At 50.6% G+C, this 23,056-nt stretch overlaps 1 protein-coding gene across 1 annotated transcript in view; it reads right to left on the reverse strand.

Annotated features, from left to right (window-relative positions):
* c14h14orf180 (chromosome 14 C14orf180 homolog) overlaps positions 1 to 23,056 on the reverse strand; it is a 135,834-nt gene that overhangs the window by 24,397 nt on the left and 88,381 nt on the right. The window contains exons 5-6 of the mRNA XM_072699199.1: positions 22,060 to 22,147; positions 5,272 to 5,376 (exon numbers count right to left, since the gene is read on the reverse strand). Of these exons, the coding sequence (XP_072555300.1) occupies positions 5,272 to 5,376; positions 22,060 to 22,147 (193 nt within the window). The remainder of the gene's footprint in view (positions 1 to 5,271; positions 5,377 to 22,059; positions 22,148 to 23,056) is intronic.

The following is a 23,056-nucleotide window of genomic DNA, read 5'->3' on the forward strand; positions in this document are numbered from 1 at the left end:
GGGGGAGATTCTAGTCAAATGAGGACAGTGACATTGCTGATGAATGGAAGACAGAGACAAGCAGCAGAGACAGCAGAGATGCTGGGGAGGTGGGCGACACGTTACCTGACAGCACACAAGGAACAAAAGATAAACAGTTTGGGGGAGAAATGCCTTCTAGGAACAGAACCAACCGATTTCTTTTTGCAGCTTTTCCCTGATGATCTGAAAAATGATATAGTGTATAATACAAATATGTATGCACTCCAAAACGGAGAAGAAACAAAGAAGTCTGGCCGTGACAAATAAAGAACAAGGAGAAAATATGGCCAGGTTCTATCACAGATAACCGAGGTCATGAATGTACTGGTCAACAGGTGAAGGTCTTCAGCACCAATGTACTCCGTCACACGGGGTATCAATGGCATAGGAACATGCAGAATTAAGAGGAGCACAGCTGAGTGAACAGTGAAACATGCTGTCCACCAGAATGGACACAGGAATAACTCAATATTAAAAAAAAAAATCATACATAGAATATTTTTTTCATTCCTAAAGAAAACTAGAAAAAAAAATCCTGACTCAAGTTCTCATAATTCACGCATGGGAGGGTTAATGGCGGATTAAGTGATGTCATCGTATGTCTGGCAGAGAACCCATCTACTGGGAGAAATTTACTAAGGCATAAATAGATTGAAGCAAAAATTTCTTTACAATGTACTTTTTAAATGGTCATTAAACTACGCTGGGAGCCTATAACGGCAAACCTGGATCCCCAGCCCACTCTACGGCTTCAGGATCCCACAGTACACAGAGACGTTGCACGTGCCCATTGCATGCTGTCAGGAGAAAACAGAGATCTCTTCTGTGTGACAGGCAAAGACATTTTCAGGGGAACCGGGAGACAGAGTCGTCCAATCTACGCCCGAGTGCAATTTGCCACTGAGCCACCCAGTCTACGCCTGAGTGTAATTTGCCGTTATTGAAGTCAAACTACGGGTGGCCAGGTGATGTGAGCTGAGGCCTTTATCTCTTTATCTCCTTCGCCTGGTTCATGTTAAGCACCCCATGCTGCTCGACAGCCTCGCCTGATGCTACTCATGCGTTTTAATACTTGCGATTCTTCCGACAATAAAGCCGGGCTACTGTTTTAATTCCCCTCTTGTAAGAGACAATTTTACTGTGTGCTCATAAAGAAAAGCAAAATTCATGCACAGAACGCTGACAGTATCCTCTAGGGACGTCTGCTCAGCATCCTGGTAATTATTCTGTGATATTACCCTCATTACTTTGGGTTCCTTTGCAAATGCATTTCTGTTTCCTTGTGAATTTATCGCTGTCCGTCTTTATGGTTCATGAGAACTCTTTGTGACTGTGAGGGGAAAGTACACCAAAGCCAGCAAAGGATGCTTGGGATGGTATAAAACAGCCTAAGATGGTATAAAGCAGCCTAAGATGGTATAAAACAGCCTGCTCACAAAGGCACAGACAGAGGGCTGTCATCGCCCTGCCAAATTCTATCCAGAGCATTACAGCTGTCTCATCTGAGAACCCCCTTTGCCTGGCCTGAATCCCACAGAGCTCTGATTGCACAGAATCGATCCGCCACGGGAGCCGTCCAAGGCGACGCGGTTCTGAAACACAGGCGATCAGCTGGGATCTTCATACACCTCGGACTACCAATGCGCCAGCAGGTGAGGCCTGCAGGCTTAAACGACGTACTGGACCGAACCACAAAAGTCCTCTATCTGTGACACTGTAGTGTAGAGGAAGGCTGGAAGATTCAGTTGTATTGGTGGAGAAGCAGCCTGTTGTCTAAGCAGTCAAGTGCATAGCTCTCCTATCAGAACTCAGCTGGTCTGTTGTTCCCCAGCCAAAGCGAGTGAAATGTGCAGGGTAGTCCGACACCCAAGTCTGGGGCCTGCTGTAATCCCAGGTGCATATCCTGAAAGACGAAGATGCATTAGCCCAGAAAAGCGGCCCCTTACAATTTAATCATCCTGGAGTCGAGTGCTTTAAAGACGTTTTCTTTCAGACACGATTGCGGGGCGAGAGGGTGGGAGAGAGCAGGACGTCGCTGTCCACCAGTTACATGACACGCACCCGACAGGCGGTCGCATCACAGCTGGGGACTGCCGAGTCCTCCTCATCTTGCCGGGTCACGCTGGGTCACGCAGCCCTGAGATAAATGCATCAGGGCTGCATCACAGGCACGTGAGGGACCCGTAATGCGATTGCGACGGTCTCCGCAGTTAGGTCACGCTGCTCCACCTCGTCGGAATGAGACGGACATACATTTTAATAACAGGAAATCAATTCTGATTATCGAGCCCCTCAGCCCCATTCCGTGAGAGGGATTCAGGATTCCCTTACGGACTGGGTGGAAAAACATAATGACATCACGTTCACCTGGATGCTTCTCTACATCCAGGGTGAGTCAGAACGCCGCGCTGCACGATTCGGCTAAAGTAATTATCTCACATATTGAAATCTTATCCTGACACATACATTTATCTCTGGGTCCTCCACAGTGGATACGCAGGAATACGCCGTATACCCACTAAGAAAGCTCAGGATTTCTGCATCACTTAAAAGGATACTTTTGCTTTGGGACAGAAATTTCACAAGCTTATTGTTTTCGCAAACACTGGATTGGGAGACAGCGAATGCAGGTGCCAAATATGAAAAAGAAAAAAAAAACGTTCATATCGTCCAATCAGACAGACCTCCCTCATACCCCCTCCTCACTCACCCTGAGCAACAACGAGCACATTTCAGAAACTAGGGTGTGAATGCAGCTCTGATTGGGATTTAAAATAGGAATGATGCGGTTGTGGGGTGTCACAGAATACCCTCTATTTCAAACTAGATGACAGCACTGGTCCTCCGGTCCAGAACATCACTGACACAGCAGGGGGAAGAGCGCCCTCTTTAGGGTAGATAACACATTACAGGTCTCACCCGTGCTGGGAAGCTCATGCACCAGTGTGCGTTTTCCTTGGTCAAATGTTAGCATTTACCTGCAATTTAACTGAGAAATTATGTTTGAGAAAATCACAGGATTTTAAAAAAAATTATCATCAGTCCTTTTCAACCCCCCCGAAAAAAGACGTTGTACATGTATCAGTGACCATTAAATACATCAGCTATGACAACACCCTTCACGGCAAGCGCACCTGCAACCCGCTGGTTCTGAGTTCAGTTCTTTAACCCACTTGAGTCAGCCCCCCCCCCCCCCTCGCATCCCAGCAGCGCTCTTACGCGTTAATTCCCTTCCCGTCGGCTGCTCGCCGAAGCGACACACGATGCGGATCCCCATTGTTTTCACACAGAGGTAATAAAAACATCTGCCGTATTACAAGACCCATTTAATCTCTCATTTCACATTCATCTTCTGCCCCAATTTCTTTGTTCGCAAGCAGATAAGATCATTCTTCCCCAGTGATTTTATCACAAATGGCTCTCTGTAACGCCATCCCATCTTTCTTGTCACCGTGAGATTAATAATTTTGTAGGATTAATAGTGCTGGGTTAGGGAAACGAATCCAGTGAGAACAGCTTCATAAGGCATAAATATGATAAAATCTACCTTGCTGTCTTTATCTGTTTTACACACACGCACGCAGACGCGCACACACTCGCATGCTGAAAAGGGGCTGAGTGAGCAAACAAGCCCGGTAATTTACTGTAGCACACCTCCCACTGCGTCGGCTGCAAGGCGAAAAAGCGAATGCATTTTAAATTCAGACTAGCGGGGGTCTCCGTGACCTGCGGTGATCTCCACCAAGGTCGCCACACCGTCATTCAAACACAGAGGCGGGCGGGATGCGCCGTCACCATGGCAACACAGCGGCTTCCCTCGGCGAATGTGGCCTGGCCCTGGACGCGTGCCCGTTGGGGATGGGGGGGGGGGGGGTCCCAGGTTTGAGCGAACGTGCCGTATGACCTCGCGCTGAGCCCCTCTTCGTGACCGGCTTGCGGATGGAGCAGTGAAAGGAACGGAAAATAAAATGACCGGATGATCCATCCGCCGCACTGCCGCTGTTCACAGGTTCTGAAAAGAAGAAGACTGTGGGTACGAGGGTGAAGAGCACTAAGTGCACTATTAGTCCAATCACCCTCAAGACAAAGGGCTGATCGCTCACCCAAGAGCAGTGTGTTTCGGCAGATTTGAGTCACAGAAAAACTCAGCGCCTCTATATTTAATTTAAATGATTAAAACTCAGTCATAGGTCAGGCTGAGAATGGTGTTGTTTACCTGAACCACAGGGCAGAGTGTTTGGGGTTCAGAGGCAAATGACAGCGGCGATTATGGAGGACAGGCTGGTAAACCAGCACCAGGGAGACACTGGTCAGTGTAAGCTGTAGTGGTGGGGGAGAGGGGTCACAGACACCCCCCATTTCACTGCGACCTTCCTCCAAACAAGTCAAAGTGTTACTGCTTCTGCTGCATTAAAGCTCCCTTTTGGTAACCAGCTGATTAGCGGCCGTTCGATTCTAGTTAAAGTGCTTCACACGTACATGCAGGTGGAAATGAAGATTAATCCGACTGCCAAAATGAAAACCGAGACAGCTTGCATTCCATGGAAAGGATGCCTCCCCCCCCCCCAGCATGATTCCTACCACCATCATTCCGAAAGAGCTCAATAAGCCATCCGTTGGGTATGGCGGCCAGGATCCAGGGCCAGGGGTGTCACTGTGACAGATCAGCGGCCCCGAGAGCAGCTCCGTGACAGGAATATCGGCCTCGGGGAAAGCGGGGGGCCGGCGGGCAGGAGCAGGCCACCACCCAGGGTCCGGGGGCCTCTGGAGGGTCATGGCAATAGAGTGACTGATGCCGATTGAGACTACAGAAGCCCAGTCTCTGGGATTATCTGGGCAAAGCCCCCTGTCCCTCCGAGGATATTACAGACAAAGCTGCTTTTCTGAGTCAGTTCAGACCGTCGAGGGTGCTGATATCAATATTCATCAAAGGACAAGAAGAGGGAAATTGCTTTTTTCCCGGCTTGTTCCCTTGACAGAACAGATTGTGAATTCATATTTGTCGTAATATTTGTCCTGTGTAAATGAAGACACACACACAAACATACGCATGCACACACAAACACACGCATGCACACACCTCCAGACACACACGCTCACACCCACACATGGTCACGCACACTATTACAAACCCTGAAAATAAGGAAGCACAGATCTGTCCCCAACGCCCCACACATCAACCACACCCACCACCCCATCCACTCACCCCTGTCTCCACCACGCCCCCCCCCCCAATGATTACAAACTCACAGGAAGGGAGGGGCAATGCAGAGAAGACTGCAATCGCTATTGCATCTGGGTGATTCCCAGATGTCCAACTCAGGATACATTCCCGCCCTCCGTCTGTGCCGCACTCTGTAATCCACAGCAGAAACAGGAGGAAGATAAGACAAATTGGGGGGGGGGAGGGGGTTATTGGAAAGTATCAGCATAATGATACCATGTCTGAGGAGATAAGGGTGAAGAACCTCTCACAAATGGGGGCAGGGCTAATGAGTAACATTAAAATAATTAGGAATGGCTGAAACAGTTCCCTGCTAAACGGCATCCCCCAGGTCCAGAAAGTCTGCAACTGCAATCACGATTACTCAGAAATAAGTACTCCCTCTGACATCACTGTCCAAGCCCATTCCCCTAAAATAGTGTTTCCCAACCCAGTCCTCAGGGACCCTGAACAAAACAATCAACCAATCAAGAACACCAAACAATCAACCAATCAAGAACACCAAACAATCAACCAATCAAGAACACCAAACAATCAACCAATCAAGAACACCAAATACCTGGTGGTGGTATGATGGGAGATGGGAGGAACAGTGTGGGCTATCTAGGGCTCCCAGGGACTGGGCTGAGAAGCCAACTCTGGTGCTCTCTGATTCCAGGGGTGTCCTGATCAGGACCGTCCACCGTGAAGGGAGTGCGGCGCGAATGCTTAAATGCAGAGAGCGGCAGAGAGGCTGAGCTGAGCCCCAATCACCCCAACGGTTACCCCCCCAAGACCGGACACTCGTTTGGAAACGGCGCTGTAGTTAGTTATCTTCACAGGTGCAGACACGGCGACAGCTCGGGAGCACGGCGAACACTACCGGAGTGACACCATTTCACCGTCCGCTTAATAGACACGCCTGATTCTGCTTGCAAACTCTCTGACCTCGTCAATTAGAAACAGGAGCCATCTTGCCCACTGATAAAACGCAAACCCCACAACAGAATAAATGACACGGTTTATCTCGTTCCCTTTTGTCTCGCATTATTGGCGCATTATGCCTCGCCACAGGGAACGCGCTTAAAATCCGAAAGAAGTGGTGAGTTATTTCCACTTACAATTACAATTAACGGAATTTCCAATCCGGCTGAATAATTATGATGCCGGCAGGTTTCGTGGCCAAAGACGGAGGGAGCAAGGTGTTTGGGAACGATAAGTACAGGCATGCATCTCCGCAGTTAGGAAAACAAACTTAAAAGGGACGACAGTGGAGATACTAACAGAAGAAGGGGCTCTAAACCTCCCCCCCCTCCCCACCCCCGGGTTTATTAGCTGAAAGGGTGCATAGACGGCACTTCACAACCCAAACCCGATTAGGCTGGCCAACCTCCGCCGTCTCCCCAGGAGAATGGCGTAATCGACATCGGAATGGATTTTCCTTTCAGAATGCTGATCCGGGTCAGGCCGCACCCCAGCGCTCATCGGGATGCTGACGGCTGCGTGCGCTGACTGCAGACACCAGGAGCTCATACTCCTCTTCCATTGGCTGGCTATCAAGGGGGATTAGAAAGCCAGTGCGATAAGGACCCTCTGTAAACGAGTGGGCCGATGGGAGGAGGACCGGACATCCCAGCAGCACAGTGCGGCAGGGGACACCGATGCAGCCGGTGCAGTTCTGATGGACCGCGCCGCAAGGGTGCTAACGGATTTACCACAGCATGGGGAACACTGGGTATCTTAGAGGCTCTGGGCTGGGCTGGCCCTGGCCCTTCCGCCCACCAAGGAGGCACGGCTCGGCACTCAGTCCGGAATGAGGCACCCCGGCTCCCATGACCTCGTTAGCACCAGAACCGCTGGGCCCCACTTTCTCCGCAGAGATCCTGGCGAGCCCGACGACGACAGAGATGGCGGCCTGGCCCGGTCCACGCGACACCTGCACGCGGCTAATTTAATCCCGTCGGAGCTGATTAAGGCAACCTGGCTCCCCCGTTAATCAGACGGTTCAGGCTGAGGCCACGCATGTGCGTGTCCCTGCACACAGAGAGGAGAATTAATGTCATAATAGAGAATAATTCAGTGCAGGGCCGTGGACATTGGTTCCCGACAATGCTCTCATTATCCCAGACAAAAAACATGGAAGTTCAGTTCAGCTCAGACTTGAAACTCCCCCGTGAAGTAGAGTCTCGAGCTGGATGAGGACCCTTGACAAAATTAATTAGCTAAATCTGCTTGACGAGTTTCACCTTCTAATACAATAATGTGAACGGTCCTCGGTCCGTGGCCCGCGATGATGTCACAGGGAGCGCGGTGGTCCCCCCCCCCAATCTTGCTTACTCCAGAGCACTGAGCATAATGTGAGTCGACCTCCCTTTTCACGGCTGCTCCTTTGTCTGGGTGGAGCATCTTTTAAGCCTGGATACAGCAGGGCCAGCCCAGAGCCTCTAAGATACCCAGAATGCATTGCACAAGGAGTGCTTTTTTCTTTTGGACAAGAAAAATCAAATAATTAAAGAACAAAGTATCAGATAAGGAAACAAAAATTAGAAAAAAATTAGCATGAATGTCAGCGGAAGACAAAAGACAGAGAGGGAGTGAGAGACTGAAGAGGAAGGAAAGATGAATGAACTAAAACAAAAAACAAAAGGGAGGAGGGAGAAGCAGTCCCTTCAGCCACACTACCCTAGGGTGGCCAGCAGAGGGCGGCTCTGGGGAGCAGCCAGTGTTTAAACAACAGGCTCACACAGGAGGCTATTTGCCATGCAGAAGCTCTGCAGCTTGTAGAAACATGATGTACGACGAGGAGCTTTCTTATGTCCTCAGACAAAAAGACAACATAATCAGATCATGTATAACCTGAATACAAAAAATGTGATTTATGTATTACAATGTCCTTGCCAAAAAAATGTGTCAGAAAGTAATAAAGACAGTTGAAATACCGTATTAATGAACATAAATCCGCGATTAGACATCATGACATAACCTCACCGGTTGCGAGACATTTCAGCAAAGTCAGTAACGACGTCAATCAGCTGGAATGTGTTGGCAAGAAGTGTGTTTGTGAAGACAAGGTGAGAATATTAATAAGTAATTATAAAAAAGACAGGAAATGTAGATTTACAAATTAAGATCTCAAACACCATTGAATTTCAGTGAGGCCTTTGACCTTCCCGTATTTATAGGAATTGGACTGTGTTGTTTTACTTAAATTGTTCTTTATTGATTTTAATTCGTATTATTAATGTAGAAACGCCCCAGTTGATTAACAGCAATGGTCTCTGGGTGTTGATTTTGCAGCGTCAGATTATGGTTATATTTTGTATTATGGTTGTTGTTTTGAGGTGGAATATTATCGTTTTGGGTTCTGTTGTGTCTCATATACTGAATACTGTCCTCATATAGGAAGCTCTTGAGGGGGTGTGACTGTGAATTTATCAATTGCAAATTAATCAATGTTATCTTGGCAATCAGCTAGTATTGGCTGATTATATTACTTTTACATAGAAATCGGTGTATGTAATACTGTGTATTGTGTAATTTTGCCTTTTTGTGTAGTTATGCACTCTGCAGTCTGTAATCACAAACAATTTTGTCTGGGATAATATAGCATGAAGTATTCTAATGCTGAAATTGGTGTTTCTTAATAAACAGCCATTCACACTGTCAGAAACACACTGATGAAGGCCTAGTGTGGTATCTTCTGTGCTAAGCCCACGGGGGGGGCACTGATACACAGAACATAAGCCGTATTGGACCCAGTAGTTGTTTATATGGTAATTACTTTTGAACTTGGGTTTGATTCTGAAAACAGCCACAAACCTCATTATAAAAGGGTGTGCACAATTACACAAACAGGTTTTTGATTTTTTTTTTCCCCCCAAAAAAGTTTCTATTTGTTTTTCCACTGGAATTTTGTTAGTTGCAATATCAGAGCAAATGTGGAAAAAGATCTGACATGATTTATCTTGGTTTCATGTCTTACACACAAAAACCTGCCGTTTTGACGGGGTGTGCAGACTTTCCCGGAGAGCGACCTAACTACGATGCTCGTATGCAGAGCGTGTAAATGGCAGCAGTCCAGGACGGATCGCTAACCCTATGGCAGCTCAGGGGACGGAGCCCAAAGCACCTATGAATCAATGTGTCGTGGTCGTGCGGGACTCAGACACCTGCGTATGTGATCTTTTGTCTTTCGGGAAAAACCTTCCATTTCTAGGAAAAGCTGTCCTTCGCCGGTGGGTAGGGGGGAAGCGTCGCCCCTGCACCCACCTTCTTCCACAATATAAATCTCATTAACGAGATTTAAAAGGCTTGAAAATTCGCGCCGGCAATAAACTAAGCCTTAAATGTAAATGTGACAGCAGGCGTAAATCAGGGAAGGGTGTGAAGTTAATAAAGGCTGGAGCAGGGCCTTCATCGCCCGGTTAGAGGGAGCCGCTCGAACCCTGGCCCGCAGGCCTGCCCAGAACTCTCACCATGCCGGCCACCTCGCCTTAGGCCTTGCGACAGGTATGAAGGTTCCCGGAGGCTTCCCGAAATGCTGGGGGGGGCTAAGCCGCCCCCCCCCCCCTCGTCCCACACTAAACAAACCTGCTGAGCACCACGGCAGGTGGTAAAGAAAGCGACCGGGATAATTAAAAGCTGCTCATAAATCAGCCGGTAAGCACCAATCAAGCCGCCTGGGATTGTCTGCTGTCACGGGCGCCGTAAATCAGCGGAGACGCAAAAGCGTGTGACTGCGTGGGGCCTGGCTGGGTCGGGCCTCGCCCTGCTCGCAGACGCCCTGCGACGCGCTCGCGTTTGCATCTGTAAGGGAGAACCTTAGTTGGGCCCTGGGAAACACAGCAGAATGTGGAAGTGATCGCAGCACGGGGAAGGGGGGTGACGGTATCGATCGGCACTGATTAATCAAGGACAATCCGATTCGATAGCGACTGCAGGTGGGGCAGAGTCGGTGAATGAGGGATACAGGCAGCAAGGGAGGGCTGGCAGGGATTCAGAGAACGCCAGGCTGCCCCCCCCCCCACTTCATCAACACTATGACTTCTACCTGCCCCCTCCCACCCTATAAAAACATCCACCACAATCATCTGTCCTGGACTTCTCCTCCTTCTCCTCCTCCTACTCTGTCAGCAGGAGCAACAGAGACGGGATAAATAACTCCTCATTCTGCCTCAGACTGATCTGCTCTCTAAACTCAGGCAGCCCCTAAGAGTCAGAAGCGATGAACTCGGGGGTCATGACCTTTAACCTGCCCGGCTGAAACCCAAAATGAATCCGAACGAGCCTCGAATGATTCGTTTGAGTCAGATGTTTTAACAACCATGCTCTCAATTTGAGAATTCCTTGCATCACAGTTCTAGTCCACAGCGGCGTACCCTAACACCTTGGTGGTGCTGCGATCATCACTGTAGAGACCAGGTCTGTGGGCTAAGCCCCAGATGTCTAACAATCTGAGCAGCGCCCTGCCCGTTAAAAAGAAAACAGGAAAGGACTCCACACAGGTGGGAATCAGGAGGTCAAATTACCCCATAAAACGGGGGACACTGCCAGCAAAGATGACCCCAGGTCCTGTCAGAACACAGGATATTTACCGAAATAAAACCCTGAAGTGATATGGACTAAGCAGGCCACCCCCCCGACTCCTCCCAGGGCCCAAGGCGTCCGGGCGGCCACTCCGCGCTCCAGGTTCTAAATTGTGCCGCTGTTATATTTACACGCTCGCGGAGGAGTTCATTACCACCGCGGCGAGCCAATCGCTCCGCGTAAGTGCGGCGGCTTAAGCCCAGAAAAAAGGGGCTTCCCCTAGAAATCAATAAGGCCGTAAAGGCTGGGGGCCTAAATCTGGGCACCTTGTACTCTTAGATAAAGCGGCACGTAAAACACAAAGGCTCTGCAGGTTTATAGGCTGCGTTTCCAGCGGCCGGCCTCCATTCTAAACAATAATGACTTTTTAATGCGGGGCTATGATTACATTGTCATGGTGAAATACGACGAGGCCTGACTGCTTTGGAAATGAGGGGCCGGTGTGAATTACTACAAGCGTGCGGCTCTCGCAGCAGGGCCAGCTGAAGCAATCTTCATAAATTCAAATCTAATCTTAACGGTCCTGGCAGCCTCCACCTGTTGGAGTTGCTATGTGTGTGTGTGTGTGTGTCTGCACACGGCCCTTACGTAGGCGCTGTTTCTCCTAAGGAGCGCGAGTACGTATATCCGCAGTGGCTGCCTCATTGACAATAATTCGCCAGGAGAGTGAGTGCCCCGGTGCATGCTGGGATACGGGCACTGCCAAAAACTCTCAGACGGGGGCTGTCGAAGGATCAGGCTCTGGGGTTGAAGGTGACCATGGTGGTGTGTCCCACATATCAGACCATGGAGAGAGGAGCCGGCCTGAAGCTGTGGGGAGACCTTCAGCATGGCCATCTGCAACACACTCGGGGTCACTAATTGCAAGCGGCCTCCTCGTCATGCTCTGTTTTGTTCCCGCTCTGATCCAGGGGTGATGCCCAGAGGCTGGGAGAAGGAAGATAATCAGCATTAATCAGCCCTAAATGATCGACCCCCACTGGAATAACTGGGGTTTTCATCGCTCTCAGCCGGCGAGTGTGAGCCCCTAAACGTTAACCTGAGCACTGAATTCCTCGGGATTCATCTCTGGAAATCAGCTCTAACTTGGCTCAATGCTGCACCCCCATCCCACAGCACAGAGTGGCAGCATTTTCCTGGGGGTCAGGCAAACGGGTTTTTAATGAAAAAGGAGCAAGATTCAGCTGCCGTAAATCAGGAAAGAGATGGTTGCCCCCCCCACCTCCCCCCCCGAAGCGTTGGTGCCTTCAGACTAGGCCAGTTCATCTGGCTATTAGGCTGAGAGTACAAGAGAGAAGAATCAGAATCAGTCTCCAAAGGGCAATCGGATCGAGAGGGAGAGCCGTTCTGGCTGAGGGGCACTGCCGAAAGGCTGGAAGATTCTGGAATGCAGTGCAGCACCTGGACCTTTTGGGGCAGACTTACACAGGCCGCGGAGATAATAAAGTCAGGCCTCCCTCACCTCCAACAGCTCTCAGAAAGTGTCCAGCGGCACTTGTTAAAGCTTTAAACTGGAAGAGAAGAAACACACACTGGGATCTCAACCAATCAATACAGAGAGTCTGGACTGACCGTGAACTGCAAGTTATTTAGTGAGGAAGCAGTTTGATCAAGACAACATCAGCAAAACCACAATGATATTCCACCTAGGCTTGGAAAAAATGCATAATTAAATTCCAGCAATTGTAAGAGGGCAAAGGTCTGTCATGTAGTGTGTAGACAGCGTTTTATGGCACATTACGTTCTCCCTGATTTCTGAGCAGACCAGTGCGTCACGCTCAGCTAAACCGAGATGCTATCTCAACAGTACCCCCCCAGAAAAAGGTGTGCACCCCATACATTAACCTTTAAAGGGTGTGTGTGTGTGTGTGTGTGTGTGTCGCGGCGGGGGGGGGGTTATTTGGTGCACTTAGAGAGGAGAGCCGAAAGAGTGCTAATCGCTGTGCGCGTGACGGGTCACCAGCGCAGATGCGGGCAGCGCCTTGCACAGAAATGTGATGATGAATTATTCAGCGAGCTGTGCGCGGGGCGCGGTGCAACGCGTCGGCAGCGCAGAGCCTCCACATGCACACAGACATCATTAAACGCGTGTCAGAGCCAGCAGCTCAGGCGGGCGACACCATCAAAGGCCACAGCTCCATGCAGCCGGGTCGATAGCGTTCACACCCACACCGAAGCCAGCGAGTGGAAAATTTGCCTTTACATAAAGAGAGGGGGAGGGCGGTGGGAATAAGCAGCTTTTAGGCACCGCTGACGGTCACGCTGTCGAGCACTGTCCCCCACGCCCCGCTGACTGACACCGTGAAAGGTCAAAGGCCCCTGCCGGATGCCCCCACGGGCCTGCCCCCCACCCCACCCAGATCTTCCGCTCGATTTTCCCGGGTAAAATGCACAGAGGTGAAAATTAACATTTCATTTACGCCTTATGGGTGGAAATGTGTCGGGGAGGGGACTAGAGGGGACTAGAGTGCGAAACATAAGAGAAGATAAGAAAAAGGGTTAGTGAGGCCTACACACAGCACCCAGCGTGAAGCAGGCCACACTCCGCCCTGTCCTCTGTGTGAGTGTTTATGAGGCGATAAGCCTCCATCTGCAGGCCTGCATCTGCTGCGCATCTCTTATTACTGATTCCTCAGGCGGCACCGAATCTGGACTCTGTCCAGCGCCGAGCTCCTGCTGAACGCCAATGCGCACCGACCCCAGTAACTGAGGCCGTTGCCATGGCGCCAAGGGACCGCCCCTTCCCTAGGGCGCTCTTACACCCCGCAAACTTTATTACACATATTCAGCAGCAGCCTATCTGGGGGATGCTAATGGGGGGGGGGGGGGCAGAGGGGAGAGGGACCATACAGTCTTCATAGAATAAAAAAAGCACATTTTCCGGCGGGACGACACAAACGCTAGCGCGAAACGGCATTCGCGATCGCACTCGTGCCGTCTCGTTAAGTTAATTAGGAGAGGCGTGGGCTGTTTGTATAATATGCGAACGTGTTCATGCTTCAGGGTGGCATGTGGCTGAGAAAACTGGATCAGGGAGACTGACGTTAGTCTCCTTCCCTTTGAAGAACACCGTTAATGGATATTTCTATATTTAAAGATAAACCATCTATCTACCTTGATAAAGAGCTGGCACTAAAAAACAAATGACGATAACCTGAGGGAAAACTTATTAGGACGGAAGAATATCTGTATACTTGTAGTATAACAATAGTGAACAAAAAGACATAAAGGTTTGCAGCTAAACTCTTAGGTGACTCATGCTGTTTATGTACTTATATCTTATCAGCCAGCGTGGGGCAGCGCTGAGCGCAACTGTGTTATTGAATTGACCAGGGCTCTAAGCTCACAGACGGCTTCCCGGCTCGTTATCCCGGCCACACATCCCACAGGAAGCTCTCTGTTTTTCATTAGGGCTCAGATTCAGGGCAGCAGGATAATCAAACAGGCTGTTTAAGGTGCTTGGCGACCGTACAGAGCAGGCTGCATTATTAATGCAAGGCCATTAAAGCCGGTCTCGTCCCAAAGACACACCATGCAGAGGAAAGTCTTTGAGAGTCTTGAGGAAATTATTCATTAATACGATTAACTATTTTTAGGGGGTGTTCACTATCTGTTCACTAGCATGGTTCTGGGTTCACTGAGTTCTCCCTTCTACCAAATGATCCAGCTGCCTCTATTTTAGCTGGATTACCTCCTATCATCATTACCAATATTATTCTGATTAACTATATCTCGGTATTGCATTTCCTTATGATGTTTCCTAATTGAACAGATGCGCTTCTTTTGAAGCCCTTTTCTTCTTTAAGTCTCCTCCTGGCATATTTTAATCAGAGGCCCCGTTCCATAACCATCACGCCACCTGCTGGCCAGTATAGATAAGTATATAACGATTCACGGGGCTGGGAAGAGGCCAACGCCCTGGGCTGCATGGCTGCCTCACCCTGATAAATACAAATCATTACAGCGCATCATTCATCACGCTCTCCCTGCCTCCCGCAGCGTGTCTCCCGGCGACAGCGTGTCCAGGACGGAAACGGAAGCAATGCGGATGTAGCACGGCTAAGCTAAAGTGAGGCTAAACAAGCAGAGCGTGAGCGAGAATTAAGGACGGACCTGAGTTCCCACCATCCTGCTGAATACACACCCACACTTACGGCAGTAGAAGCCCCTGTGAGAAGTGAGGTAGAGCCATGAGCTGCATGTGATGTCTGGCCTTGATTCAGACTCATAACAGTCTAAATTATGTCAGGGTGGGGTGCAAAGACAGGTGATGTGTGTGCGTAGGCTGCGGAAGCCCCTCCTCCACAGCCACCGGCAAGCCACCCGTCACAGCGACGGTTGCTAAGGTCACCGCAGCCCTGCACCGGCAGGTTGGGCTTTCGACACGGAAGCACCAAGGAGTGATGCCCCCATAAGGGGGTGGTGCTGAATAATTGAAGGGGTGCTAATTAGAGGCTCCTCCGCTATCGATTGTGCCCTGGAGCTGCAGAAACAAGAAGTGCTGATCTTGAAGTGTGAAAATCCTATTGTGGACCCCCAATAACCCCCCCGGCCACCTAGAGCTGTCGATGCCCAAGCAATTTCTCCATATCTGCTGCCGTTTCGCTTATGCAATCAGGGGTCTTGTCAGGGGACCCTGGGCACCCGCACATCAGCAGGACCCTGAGCAGCATCCCAAAGCTCCCCGTGCCTCTCCAGGAGATGGTAGAGGTCATGCTGTTCTCTGTGTCTCCAAGATGTGCAGCGGTGTGGGTTGCAGGGACCCGTCCGCGGGGACACGGGTGACAGGGACCCGGTGACAGGTGACAGGGACCCATCCTCAAGGTCACAGGTGACAGGGACCCATCCTCAGGGTCACGGGTGACAGGGACCCGTCCGCAGGGTCATTGGTTACAGGGACCCATTTGCAGAGCTGCAGATTGTAGGTTACAGGTGAACCATCTGTATTCTCCTCGCTTGGTCCTACTGAAGATGTGTGTACAATGCCTGGGCACAGAAAGAGGAGCTACCTGAAGAGGCATGACCAACCAGAATGAAAGGAGAAAAAAATGAATGCCAAGCAGCAGGGTCAGCTGGATGGTATTCAGGCACCTCCACAGACACCTTGATATGTCAGTACCAACGAGGACCCTGACATTCCTAAAAGCAAATGTATGGCCCACCTCTACTGGCACCTTTGGCATTGAGTCAATTCCCCAGCAAGTGGGAACGTGGTCGGCTTGAAAATAAATCGGGGTGGAGACCTTTTCCGGGTCTGTAGAGAATCCTCGCCAGCCAGAGTAAACATTTCAGCCGCTGACAGCCAGACTGACAGAACTGGCAGCCAAGGGCTATAACACAATGCCTGCGCTCACAAAGACCGTGACACACTTGTTAAATGTACCTGTGCAGCTACGTACAGCCAACAAAGTCATTGGGAAATTTCCCCCGATGTTCCCACTTCTGCATCGTGCTCGAGCCATGCATGGTGTGGACGGTTCTGGGGCCACTCCTGGGGGGCCCAGGAACAAAGCTAAGCTCACTGTTTCACTCTCAATTCATCATGTAAAAAGCCACTGAAAACATACACTTTAAAATCAGATCATGGTATCTTGCAGCTGCTCCTTTCTAAATCTCTTCCTCTAATGCTCCTCTGATAGCAAATTTTAGGGCAAATAACTGCAACAACAAAGACAGCTTGAGGGAGAAGGAAGCAAATCAGCTGTTTCTCCAGAGGAATAAAACGATGGCCGTGAGCCGTAGCGATTTCCTGTGGGACCGATGGGGTTTTTTTTTCCCGCGCTGGGGTCTCTGTCCGCCACCCGTCACACGATCAGCTCATTGGGGGGCCGAGCTTCACCGAAACAGCCACTGGCTTCAGCTCGATTCGTGTCTTTGATTCGTATTTCATTACCTAAACAGACGAGGTGCCGCATCTCGATTTGCTGTTTGTTTTCCCTAAAAGGCCCTAAATGTTTCCCAGTCATCTGGCTAGCGGTGTGGTGGCCGCAAAGACGACGGAGAGGTTATAACCGGGAAACCGTCGGCGCCCGAAGACGCCTCCTCTACACGTCGCAGCTCATGAGGAGATACGCAGCTCTCCGGCGCCGCTGCTGCTGCAAAGGCTCCTCTGCATTTTATCAAAGGGATGATGAGCGTGCAGCGGAGCCATGGAGCTCGCTGCGGAAATCGGCACGTGGAAGCCACTTCAGAGAAGGCGCAGCTCGGCAGTGCGAACGGCGCGGTGACGTGCGGCTCATTCAAACCCTTCCGCTGCGCAGCAGGCATACGCCCCCCCCCACGACTCCCGGGGGCCCCTTGAATACTTCTACCCATAGGGAGGAGACAGGCAACACCCGCTGCGACCGACGCAGGGATGAGGATCCTCTTCCTGACCTAATGAATCGTGCAGTAAAGGGGTCCTGATGATGGAGGGGTGGGGGGGGGGACCCCGGTTCTGCTCATCCATTCTGACACGCAGTGACCTCAGCCTCCTCGCATCGGGAGGCTTCGGCGTTTTCACTGGATGTCGCAAAGTCGCACAGGAACTGGAGGATGAGCAGTTTGTCACTGGGGTGTGAGGTTCTGCCTAATTTCGGTCCCGTAGCTGCGGCCGACTTCCCTGTAACCAAGACCCCCAGGATGGACAAGGCCAAAGGCGGTCAGGGATCAGGAAGCGAGGGCCAGTACTCCGGGGAGGACTCTGCTTATCTCCTTATCACAGGTGCCAAACAGACCCTTTCATCCAAACCTCACCTACAGCAGTGATTTAGATTTACTGCTTCCCTCCAGGGCACAACTGCGTTTTCTATGAAAAAGCCGCAGGTGAAACAGGTGCCGGGTTCGAGTGGAACGCGGCAGGGTGCAGTATGTAGGTGTGCCAACCATAACAGCTACAGGAAGCAGCTGTATGCTCTAGGTGGGGGGGAGACAGGGCTTATCATCAACCCAAGGGCTGGGGCCTTGCAACCCACTTCCTAGGTCATGATGATCTTTGGTAAAATCACATGACCTTTCAGTGAAATGACAGCAAGATCCCCCTGTGCAGTACACAGCACACAGAACTGGTTGGAGGCATCTGCTTCTCCATTGGTGGATTAAATGGCAGCAGGGTTTTAAGTGGTGGGTGGGGCTTTAGGAAAAGACCCCGCCCTCTGATGCAACATATCGGATGGTTTCTGAAACTCAGGAAGCAGATATCCTCACAGCTATGTAGGGTCGAAGCTGGAAGGGGGGCGGGGCACGGAGGACTGGGCCTAATCCCCACTAATCCCTCAGATTAAAGGAGAGGCGGAGCCTCCGCCCGCAGTCGCAGGGACCTGGCCGGGCCAGCGAGGTGTGAAATTGAGTGTGAGACAGGCAGCCGCTGCGATGTGGCATTTCAGATGGGCTACAGTGCATGTATAATGCATGAACAAACACACACAACGAATTTTTACAGTTCATAGCCCCGTGGAGCAGCTTTTACGAGTACATTGATGGGTCTGGGGAAGAACAAAGAGCGTGGAAACAATCGACAGCATGCAGACACACACAGTCACGCCTATCCGTTAATTATATGCACATCTAAAGGGTTCTGCGAGCTGCCAATGGATCCGCACACACACAATGATGTATGATGTTATGGTGGAGAGGGAAGGGTCTCCAGAGGGCAGGGGGGCTCAGAGCTGGGCCAGGCTGTGGGGGCCATGGAAGGCTGGGAGGGGAGCTCCCTGGACACCAGGAATCCTGCTCAAACAGCACTCACTCGCACCAGCTGATTAGTGACTGGCCCGAGAGCCCCATAGAGTGAAGGACTCGTAAGGACTGGATATGCTGGCAAGCAGGGACTGTGTGCAAAGGCAGTGGAGGCAAGCAAGGAGGCGCTGTCCTGATCGCCACTATATGGGGGCCCACCACCCAAATGCAGGGGTGTAGCCGCCTCTGCCCCTCCCCCCACTCCGATAACAGGCTGCTGGATTGAATCCTGCAGGCTCCCCCGATGACCACGATGAATTATTGAAGCGAATTTTCACGGGCTGTGGGTCAAGAACGGAAAAAAAAAGAAAAAAGAAAACGATGCGGCGATTAAAAATGTATGTTTCATGAATCCTCTAGTGCTCCGCTAGCGGAGGCCTGGGCAGAGGGGCGCCGCGATTGGATCAACCCACCCGTCAAATTAGACATCAGCTAGGCTCTGCCTGGGATGTTTGTGCAAACACACGCAGGCGTGCATGAGCTGCAGGCATGAAAGCCAACCGACAATCACCTGCATTCTGCAACAGACATCACACCTCCTAGTGGTCTGGCTAAAACCTCGGGATACAAAATCACCCTCGTGATTATAACCCCCATTAGAAAACCATAATTAATTTTTAAAGAGCATTAAAGATTTATACTGTCCCACCATGGAAAAACTTAACTTGGATAACAAAGGTCCCCTGGTGAACACAGGAAGTCCAATATGAGGTAATTATATAGCCTGTAAAAAATCATTAGCTAGCAGTTCTAACAATGAGGATGGTGCTTTCAATTAGCTGCCGCATCATAAAGAGACGTCAGCCTTGTTTTACGGCCTAATTGAGCTTTCATTCTAACGCTTTTATTTATATTTTTCATGGCCAGTCGCCACATTGTGAGGCCTGAAAATGGAGCCTCTCTGTCTGTACTCAGGCAAATTAACATTCCACCCATTGCAGGAATCTTTCACACAAAAAGCACAGAAGAAAGGGATTTACGCCAAAGCTTCTGGACACAAGGCTAGGGCACATGCACACACACTCGCACGCACACACACACACATAAAATTTATGTGTGACCTTTGACCTCTCGAATGGCACCTATATGAACCAATAGGTTATTTCTGCGCCAGGCACGTCCGCCTTTCCAGCCCCCCACCCATCACTCAGCAGCGGGAGGGGGCACTCTGTGCCGTGAGCAGCTCTGCCACTGGGCCCCTCCTTCTCACACAGAAGAGTGCTGTCTGGCCTTGAGTGAGCTGTGTCTTCAGAGAGAGACACATTTGTCCACCTTGTATTCCTGCATGGAGCTACAGCAATTCCCTTAATCCGAGCCCAGCCGGTTCAGCCTGTCCATCAATCTTTGTGGGGGGGGGACTCAAGTTGATGAAAGCACAATGGTAGGCAATCAGGAAACACGGCCCCAATCACACACAATGGCTGAGTCGCCTTCGTCATCATCATCATCATCATCATCATGACCACCATCATGACGGGCCTGGGTGCCCAGCTGGCCCCTGCCAGTGCTGTGCCAGGACATGCCCCTGAGAGGGTGATGGTGGTGAGATGCTGACCAGTCTGTATTAAAGCACATACAGGCACCACCACGTCCCCCATCAGCAGCAGCCACTCATTATGCATGATGACTCCTGGCCCTCCGGCTGCACTGAGACAGCAGGACCCTCCGCAGTGCTGCCCCCCCCCCACAGTCAGGGCCCCTCATGGAAACCAGCACTAACGGCCACATGGGGGACATGGCTCAGTGTAGCACCACCTCATATGTGGGGAAATAAGAGGGGAAGAGTCCCTAAATGGGGGGGGGGCAAAGATGGACCTTCACAGCTACAGGAACAGGCAATAAAAACATAATCAGCTGTGAGGCAGCAGTCCCCCCCCCCCAATTCACACACAGCGCACTTGGCACTTGGTAACTGCACTTGGCGGACCTGTGACTTACTCACGTGCAAATGCTCCATTCACAAAGCAAGATAAAGGGGGTGCAGACTTAAAGGAGCAAAGGCAATAATAAAATATTCCACTAGAGGGAGACAACATTCCTAACTTCCAGATAGACCAAATCTACAAGAGCCTAGAAAGGGACACCTTATCCCTGTGTCTTGTTTGAAACCAGAGGTTTTTGAATTTTATTCTTGTAGGAATTACACAATATCTACAGGGATCTCTTTAATGTATTCATAATAAACATGCAAAGACAGTGAGCACTGATGGACTAAGGATGTTCACCCCCTATAGATGGACAGTGACAAGTAAGTATCTTTTTTTATAATATGCAGGTAAAGAGTGGGACACACACCATCAACACGAGTCTCCCAGCACAGAATGATCAGGTCACACACACAGAGAAATTCAGCAAACTGCACGCTAGATTTGTACAGCTTCATTACTTGGGCTCCAAGGAAGCTTAAAAGCATATCTCATGGTTTAGACAGACTTTCAAACCACAATGTGTCATTGATGGGTTTTTGTGATGGCTGAGGGGGGTCCCGGAGATTCAATTTCAGAGATATTGAAAACAATTTCAGAGGAACAGGTCTGCGGGATGCAAAGGAGGGAGATTACCGCCCCAGCCAACAGCAGATATGAAGTTAAGGCATAAAGCTACCCCCCACAGCCCCCCCCCCACCATGCACACAGCCAGCTCCACATTCAAGCTGCCTTTCTCCTTGCAGTCAATTTCTCCTCTCCGCTGGCGTTGGAGGCGAGTGGGAATGCAGAGCAAGACACACAAAGGGGCAGGACAAGGGGAGCAGAGCATAGGTGGAGTGTTAATGAGCAGGGCAGCCGCGAGCGACGGCGCCCCACGGTGGGGAATAGGCTGCATGGCAGCTGCGATCCTGATGTGTCTCACACATCCCATCCTCAGTCTCAGCGCAAAAGATTTTGGGGAACCGAACAGGAGACAAGCGTCTGGAGGGGACTCGGGGTCAGAGGTCACTGCCGTAATCTACGTCCTGCCTTTGCTGACCCCCCCCCTTATCCCCAACCTGTGTTTCTCCCTACCCATAATTCAATGCTCAATTACTACAAATGACATCATTAATTTGCAGCTACCCACAGGGTGACAGGCGATGCCGTTATATGTCTATGACCGATGAGAAAAATCACCCAAAGATCAGAAGATTGTGCATATGTAGCGATTTCAGACCTATGTTACACACTTCCTTTTCTACTGGGAGGGAAGTTTCATAAGAAGGCCGAAAGACAGACCTACAACGTCAAAAAGATTTTACACTAAGCGGAGTTAATCCAAGAAATCGGTGCATTATAGTGACATAAAGGGTTAAAATAAACAGAGTGCAGATCCAGTGATTCCAGGTGTTACCGATGCAAGCCAGTCCCATTACTGGGGATTAGTTTCCACTGGCCACACCCCTCCCTGCTGGCATACTGAAAACCTGATTCCATTGTTTTACCGGAAACCCGCTTCTGTTTGGAGACAGACTGATAGCATCGCTCGCCATTGACTCCATCAGGCTCCCGTACTGAACGCTGCTAAGCCAGACGGGATTTAATCCCCTCGCTGGGACTCACCGTTCTTTATTCCTCGCGGCGCATTCTGCCGCTCGATTGATCCTGCCGCAGTTGTGCTCATTTGGTTGCCGTGGCAATCTCTGGGGTCCTGAATAGGGAACATTACCGTGATGAGACAGGTAACAAGTTCACATTCTCCATCACTTCGAGCAACAGAGTGAAAAGGCTAGTGAATGGCGGAGCACAAACTACACATAGCAAGCTCACTATTAGCAAACCCAGTGTGGATTCCACGCCTGATTTGTAGCCATGCGATTTATCAGTTATCACCTGTGCCTATGCGGCACAAAACACATTTAACCAACAATCAGCAGCGGTAAACTCATTTGTAGATGGAAGAGAATCTGGTTAATGGACATGATCTTCTTCTTTAAGTAAATAACTGACAGTTGTGACAGCAGTCAGATTAAGGCGAGGCAATACCCCCCCCAGACATCTGTAAATTCAATAACGCCACTCACCGCGAGTTTGTCTTTAGCCCTCATTTGTTTGTGAACATTAGCGGTGCAAACAGGAGCTGGGGCGAGAGCCAATTAGCTTCTGCGGGCTCCTCATAAATCATACAGCAATCACGCGATTGCGGCTAATTAGCGGCTCTCCCATTAGCGGTTGGCACGCCGCTGCCTAAGATGCCCGCGGCCGCGGAGTGACCGGGAGCTTCCTCAGGACCATCGCGGCACCGCAGGGATTGAAGGACGCCCATCCCAGACCGGCCCTCTGGCATCTGCTCCACCGAGCCATGGAATCTGGCACCGCGAGGCGCTCGTGCCCCCCTCCCCTAAATCCCCCCGCTAAACGCCCTTCTATACTGGCACGTGGCTGACCTCCCTCTTCTGCGGCCCGGCTGCTTGTCCTGCGGCTCCGCCTCGACACCTGACAGGCATGATTATGTGCCCACAAGACATCCGTCCTTACAGACCCCGGGATGAACACGCGCAGACACGCCCCCCCCAGACCTCGCCCCCCAATCCCTGAACCAACTCATTTCAACATCCCT

Source organism: Paramormyrops kingsleyae, chromosome 14, assembly GCF_048594095.1.
Source record: "Paramormyrops kingsleyae isolate MSU_618 chromosome 14, PKINGS_0.4, whole genome shotgun sequence".
Classification (NCBI taxonomy): domain Eukaryota; kingdom Metazoa; phylum Chordata; class Actinopteri; order Osteoglossiformes; family Mormyridae; genus Paramormyrops; species Paramormyrops kingsleyae.